Raw genomic sequence first — 7,697 nt, 5'->3', positions numbered from 1 at the left:
CTGCCATTTTATAATTATTTTGACCATTACATTTTGGCTGGCATGTTAAATCAGTCAGATATAAATTATAGTTGCAGGATTTCACAAAGGGTTGCAAATTGTCCACACCACTGTAGTAAATATATCTTTTAATAGATTCATCAACATCATCCAAACCTTTTTCTTTTTCTTTTTTTTTTTTTTGTAAATGTATGGTACAATTATCCATTTAAAGATATTTATGCAGATCAAACGCAAAGTGAAGCTATATTTGAACATCAAAACCAAAAACACACCATCCCACAAATAGCATACAACTTAATATAAAAACAAGTAAAACAAAAGGCATCAAGGAGGAATGACAGAAATGGTCAGCATTCAGCACATACCACAGCAGTTTCAAAGGAAAAAAGAAACAAAGGCTTTTTAAATATATTTTGTTTTCCTTGTCTTTTACCATTAATGTTAGGTACATACAAGATGAGTGTGTTTATCCCACACAAGAGGTATTACTTTCATAGAAAGAATGGGATCCCTTTGTTAACAATTAACAGATTTCACTTCCAAACATCATAACTGCAGACAAGTGCAACACACACACACTAAGTCACAACAGTCAATTAAACCATGGAATGCCCACATTGTTCTCCTAAATAATTGTACTTAAATGAATATATAAAGAAATGATTTTATTGTGCTCTAGTTTTATACATCTACTTTAACTTATCTTTAACTCCAGCACACAGTGCTCTTAAATGATCTTAAAGGGATAGCTCACCTAAAAATGTAATTCTATCATCTTTTACTCACCCTCATGTTGTTCCAAACCCATAAGACTTTCTTCTGAGGATTATTAATAAAATAAAATAAAAAATAATAATAATAATAAAAAAAGATTTTGGGGTGAACTATCCCTTTAAAGGAACTTGGCCAAAGTCTAAAGGTGTGACTGAAAGATGACTGTTAGGCAAGGGCCAAGACCTTAATGACCAGCTACTGAAAAAGAGAGCACATTACTTCAGTCAACTATTACAAATCGTTCGATCATGCTCTTCCTTCGCTTGCACATCAGCTTTAGTAATTTGTAATAATAAAAATAACTCCATTAGTTGCAGATTCTCAAAACTGTTTACTAATAATGAAAATGTAGGGGTGACCCTTTGAAAGGGACATCCCTTTAGACTGTACCCAAGCAGAAGGTGTCAATACGTAAAACATAACTGTCTTATTCATATTCCAAACAAAGCATGCACTGACCTGGTAGGTAGAGAAAAAAAAAAAAAAAACAACCTAGAAGGCCTTAAAATGCCGAAAACCATTTCATACCTCTACTCTCACACAGGCCACAACCTACATTAAAAAGGTATAATATACTGTCAGTACCTTCATAATGAAAGCAAATATATACTACACTCTTCATAAGAGATTTCTTGCTGAGCTTTAGTTCAAGGATCTAAAAGCACTTAAATGCTTACGTTGTGTACAAAGACTGCTGAAAAGCTTCAAACTATATTGCATTTCCATCACGAGTTAAGTGCAAGACGATCTGTTATTTTCTCCTCTCTTGGCTGCAGCTGAAAGTGCGAACGGTAAGGCATTTTGCAGCAACCAGACAGCGAAAATGTCAACAGCTGGGAAACAATACAAGAAACCCCAATTACGATGGATTTCTCAGTTTACTTCTCATAGGAATCTAGTCAGTTGTACGACGCATAGTAGAGATGAGCAGTGCCCTCATGTTGTACGGCTCATTCGGTGCATACTTTCCAGTATCTATGAGATTCAGAGTTCATTTCCTACCATCTGGCAATGCATATTTCAACTGGCATACCTTCAACACATCTTAGAGGCAGTGCATGTTAATTCATTAATTCTAAAGAATGCCTTTGTATATAAATAATCAAAGCTTTAAAAACTTAAATGAGTGGTTGTAAATAATATCTTTGTTAATTACTTTTAATTACCTTACACATACCCAAACACTTATCTCTCAGAGTCATCTAACTAATACTGTAAACATTAGCCCAATATTTTACACGCCCATCAGCAATAAATTCCTTCAGAGCTGAAGCTGCTCAACCCTTAGCAGCTAAATCACTGAAAATGATACAGATTAGAAATATTAGATTTTGTTAATGAGCACACAGGCAGAGCCGCACAAAGTACTTTTTTTTTTTTTTTTTTTTTTTTTGGGGAAGTTTTGTGTGATGGTATGCTAAGTTGTAGTTCAACTATTTTGTTGTTCTCACTCACATTTGTTCAGAAGGAAACAAGTAATCTTGTAGGAGCAGTTCATATGTCCCAGGTGGGATAGAGCGCCACATTTATTTCGCTTTATATCAGCTAAGTGGTACTGATGGCAGGGATGAGCAAATGAACGTGGGTCTTCAGCGAAGGTCTATAATAGCAGGTCCTCAGGATGGATTTCAGGGATGGGCTGACGCCAGAAACAGAAGGTACTGAATTCGGGGAAACTGAAAGCTGAACTTTGTTCTTTGTTAAGCAAGGGAAAGACATGATCAACCAGCTCACTCAATCTGCTGTACCTACACACAAACAGACAGAGATAAGAGAGAGTGAGTGTAAGACAGCTATTCCAACCTTTTAAGAGAGACAGACCTCCAAAGGCCTAATTGAAATAACTCTTAAGACCTTGAACAAAACTTGACAAACTGTGAATGAGCTCTCCATTATTCTTTATAAAAATCCTTTGGATCAGCATAATCTTTGACAACTGAAGTTGACCTGAAAGCTGCTTTTATGTGCCGCTGAAGACAGATGTGCACACTTACGAGGACTTGTTGCCCTTGGTTTGCTCCTGTATGAGCTCTCCTTTAGGGTTGACTGTAAAGATTCTGCAGAGTGGCACTCCAACCTCCTTGTAGGCAAAGACGTCCTAGAAGAGAGTCACAAGATCAGAATCCAGGCGTCAGGACAAGCACATTATATAAGCACAGAACAGAAAATTCCATTTGCATACAAGCCTGAGATCCTGACATTTGCAACTGATTTATTATGAAATAGATGCATTCATGCCTGTACAAACATCCAATGTCTTACTCCACCCAAACATTGTAATTTATTCAGCTGCGAATGATCAGCAGGTCCATCCGCAGCAGCTGGTTATGCAATGTGAGACTAGCCCTAGAGGACAGCGCTTCTATGGCGACATCGTCAAATTGCAAAGCTAGAGGAGGGGGCAATACACCTCAAACATGAACCCAAACACTGGCCTTTCAACTAACTGCTGAAGTCAGCATGCATCGACACTGACTACTCAAGGAAAATTTACTGCAGTCCTACTCACATTAGTTCGGTTTCCAAATGCAGCATAAAAGGGATGTTTGTTGGGGAGGAATAGGTTCTTGATGTCAGTAAGGCATTCAATTTTGAAGATTTCTGGCTTCTTCTCAATCACCTCCCTGTAAGGACAAGAGAAGTCTTTTTGAGTAGGCCTGTCACAATTGAATAATTGTCTGATTACGGTTAATTGAGATAAACGCAATTATTGTGCACTTCAAATTCCAGTCACATTTTTATGCCCAAATAAATTTTAAGCTAATATATAAAAGTTAATTTTCTTTAGCGCTTTAATATGTTAACAGGAGTAAAAAACAGTAAAGTTATACTTTACTTCTATTTTGAAGTGTGTGAAGTTTGGTTTCTGTGATGACCATTTACATTTATGAATTTTTTTTTTTTCCATAAATCAACAATAAATTTATCATATACCATGCTTTGTTCAATTTTACTATCAAAATAAAATAAAACGTCCTCTTTCCTTAAATGCATATCAATACCCGTATTCATCTTAATAAAATATTCTAAATCACACCAGAACATTTTTGTATAGATAGTCAAAAAAGGGGGTGTACAATACTTTCAATTTCAATGTTACAAAAAGCATATTTTAAATCAATATCTTTTCTAAATCTTGAAATAACTGGTTTAACAGCGTAAATCCTGTGAATAATCTTAAACGAGACTTCACGAATCTTATTGGTCACACAATATCGTCTTGTAATTTTAAAGGTTTCATCCCAATTAATATTTTGAAATTGTGCATTCCAAAAACATTTGGCTGATGGAGCTGCACAATTTTGATAGATTTTCCTAAGATAGTTATTAATTTTTTTATCTGAAATACTTATACCTTCCAACTTAACAGTAAAGTCAATATTTCGTCTTGAAACAATGTTATATTTTAATAATTCAATAAGTTCAAAAGGTATAGCTTCAATCACAGTCATAAATTCCTTAAGATACTGGGAAGGAATATTTTCCAGTGAATTCAGAGTGTGTTAAATAGTTGTGACACCAATAAAATATCTTTTTTAAACCAACTGTTAAAAAAATAAATAAATAAATAAATAAAAAAAAAAGAATAATTTATTTCTGTGCTTAATGTATTTATTGTTTCAAATTAAACATCACATAAGCATTCTTCCACAGAGCGGAGAATACAAACAATGAAGATGGCGAAAGCATCGAGCAATTTTGTCTGGACGGACGATGAGGTTGCTTTATTACTACAGTTACTTTGCTGGAGAAGTGTCAATAAACTCTAAATCTTGAGCATCACAAACACATGCGCGTTGTTTTGAAGTACTCGCGACTGAACACATAATACGCGTGCGCATGACGTCATCGTTTTCACAAATTCGCATTTTTGTATGTTTACACGGAGACTATAACGGCATCGTTTTCAAAAACTTGCACTCTGAAACCCGTTTTCAAAAGTTTGCGTTTTCAGGCCCCAAAGCGCCATTGTCGTGTAAACGAACATCCAAAACGCATAAAAGTTTTCCGTTTTTAGTTGAAAACGTTGTCGTGTAAACGGCCCCTTAGTGTATGAAGCACACATGCACCTTAAGAAATATGACAATCGTCATAGCCCTAAAACAGACAATTAATCATCATAATTGCAATAATTTTTTTGGACAAATAACTGTCAGCCAGATTTCATAATCGTGATAGCCCTGTTTGAGTATATAAAATTCCGCCCGTATTCCTGCTCGTTGTCAACGGTTACTTCCTTTGAGAAAAGGAGAATAAAGCAATTCAATAATTCGATTAAAAAAAAAAAAAAAAAAAACTTTACGAAATCTGCTTTTTTCAGTTTGAGTTGTAATTGTGATCATTAAAATGCTCTATGAAGTTAGTATAATACCTGTGAAATGCAGAGAAGAGGCTACTGGGAGAGAGCATGAGGGGTCCACGTGGCAGGATGCTGCCTCTGTCATTTACCCACTGCAGATACCCTCGTGTCATGTCTGCCATGCCAATTGCCCTTGCTGAGCAGTACAGGAATTTATAGCCATTCCTGGAAAACACAAGCATGCTTACATCACAGTTACATTAAGACAGATCCTGACAGGAAAATGCTGTTTTCAAGCCTCTTAATCTCTTTTGTTTGTTCCCCATTAGTGGAAAAAAAAAAAAAAAAAAAAATTATATTATATATATGAGCAATTGTTAAAGGAATAGTTCACCCAAAAATGAAAATTCTGTCATTTACTCACCCTAATGTCATTCCAAAGCAAAGTATGACTTTCTTCCATGGAACACAAAAGGTGAATTTTAAAAAGTCTTTGAAGGGTTTATCTGTCATATAATGACACTGAATAGTGATAGTGGCAGGTTTGTCGATAATATAAAACCTCATCTTACTTATGACATGATGTTTGGTAACAAAACAAGAACCAGTGATGTCTGGTGTTATTAACATAGCCACCATATTTCATTTTAGTGCTTTATGATTTCATTTATATGAATAACGACTTAAATTCCGTTCGTTAATCACAAAGCTATTGTACCGCTATAAAAGACACTGAATATAGTAGACAAATCATACTGATTATTTTTACTGTAGTTTGTTGTTTTTTTTTCCCCATTTCCCTTTTAGATTTTTAACTACCACCAAACAAACAAAAGCTAAAAGCTAATAGTTTTCCTAAAAGTTGATGGCAGCATATGTGGACAGTGGGACTAAGTTGTGAAATTTTAAATAATACCAACCTATTGAAATTCTGATTTATTTATTTTTTCCCAGATTGTTATGTTTCCAGGAGTGTTGGTTATTCATGTTTGAGATGTTACAGACATTACATCAGAAATTAGCATAATTCTGATTCAAAGTAATGGCTAGCATCATTCAATCACTGGCAAAGGAAGTTTGGATTGAATGCACTTGGCTGCATAGAGAGCTATAAGGATGCTCCACTGCTCCCTATTTAGTGTATGACTTCACCACCAGTGTGCTGTCTGTCTGCACTGGTCTCAGAACAGTTCAAATGCACCTTATTTTCATCCTAACTCCATATAAATTCTCTGAAAGCAAAATTTTTCAGCTTTTGGATGAACCCATTGATTCTAAATGTGATAATGCACAGTAAATATAGAATTTCTAAGGAAAAAATGCGCTAAAGCACAAATTAGTGTACATTGTGTTTAGCAAAACATTTTTAAATGGCATATCGGTTGAAACTAGAGACTCTAATCTTTGGACTTAATAGGTTTCAGAGTAAAAACGTAATTAGGTTTCTTACCAGATGAAGTCTTGTTAGCGTTGTTTTGTCACATGACTCCGTGCATCGAAAGTTGAACCCTCTACTGACAGCCCCAAGTCTCCTGAACTGAGATCAGTTGGTTTAAGTGAATTTAAATTATGTGTTGCGTATAGCGAAGTACAACGTCCATGCATATGTACGCGGGGGTCGCACGAGGTTAAATGGCAAATAAACCCTGTGAAGGCTAGCCCATAAATTTACCTTTTGTGTTCCACTGAAGAAATAAGTCATAAAGGTTTGATGCGACATAAGAGTAAGTACATTTTTGGGTGAACTATTCCTTTAATTTCATTTAGGATTAATAATGGCAACTCACTCAGCCACAGAGTGGTACAGTTTAGCAATGCCCTGATGTGTCCAGTCCTTCCCAAACTGAGGTAAAATCTGTCCAAACACATCTGATCTGTAAGCACATAAACAAACAACTAAGAATGGCATGTACTTGCACACAAAAGAGACGAACAGCAAAATCCTCCAGCGCATATTCGTTCTACTGAGAAAGAAGTCCAAGTCTCATTCAACTGCGTTCCTAAATATAGCTTCTGACATTCTTTTTATTCTTAGAATTAATAGACTTGGAGAAAGATTTTTCTCAGTTGGGCAAAACTTTGTGTCGTCGACTAATGAGGAACCTCTCCCCGCTTTAGCATTTTATCTCAGGCTCAGTCTGAGTTGCATTATGAGAGAGCAAGATTTAAATTGGCTCATTATGGTGACATCCTCCTCCAAGTCCAACCCTGGTCTGGGCGCACCCTACAGTCAGCTGCCCTGCTTCACAGCCTAAGAGAGATGTGTCAAGCAAGCGGTCAGAGAAATAATAAGCGGCAGTCAATCTGCCTGTTTGATGTTGGCCACCCACCAGCCACTGAGGGCATGAATTTGGAGGCGGAGATCATTCGTTTGCATAGACGTGTTGATATTACAGCCAGCTTTGCAGTAATTAAAAACCAAAGACAACAGACTGGCATCACACGTTAGAGCTGTGAACTCCATCCAATTCCCAGCGAAACTCGGGAAGACATCGTCCATTAAATTGTGCATTGATTGTGTATTGTCTTTATTGTTCTAAACCTTAGTGGAGAGGGCTGAAATGTGGGATCATTATTAGTGGTTCATTATTTGCCTACATACTCTGAGTGCTTGTTTTGA

General features: G+C 36.1%; 1 protein-coding gene across 3 annotated transcripts in view; it reads right to left on the bottom strand.

Annotated features, from left to right (window-relative positions):
- Positions 1-111: 111 nt before the first annotated feature.
- Positions 112-7,697, bottom strand: part of lpin2 (lipin 2) — a 59,083-nt gene continuing 51,497 nt past the window's right edge. For 2 of the 3 annotated variants that reach the window (XM_051701598.1, XM_051701599.1), the window contains exons 16-20: positions 6,865-6,951; positions 5,150-5,302; positions 3,287-3,401; positions 2,772-2,875; positions 112-2,525 (exon numbers count right to left, since the gene is read on the bottom strand). In XM_051701598.1, the coding sequence (XP_051557558.1) occupies positions 2,378-2,525; positions 2,772-2,875; positions 3,287-3,401; positions 5,150-5,302; positions 6,865-6,951 (607 nt within the window). In that variant the 3' untranslated portion in view covers positions 112-2,377. The remainder of the gene's footprint in view (positions 2,526-2,771; positions 2,876-3,286; positions 3,402-5,149; positions 5,303-6,864; positions 6,952-7,697) is intronic. The other variant, XM_051701600.1, reaches the window with a different exon arrangement.

Source organism: Myxocyprinus asiaticus, chromosome 6 (genome assembly GCF_019703515.2).
Source record: "Myxocyprinus asiaticus isolate MX2 ecotype Aquarium Trade chromosome 6, UBuf_Myxa_2, whole genome shotgun sequence".
NCBI classification, from domain to species: domain Eukaryota; kingdom Metazoa; phylum Chordata; class Actinopteri; order Cypriniformes; family Catostomidae; genus Myxocyprinus; species Myxocyprinus asiaticus.
Note: the sequence above shows the minus strand (reverse complement) of the source record. Positions and strands in the feature narration are given on the sequence as shown.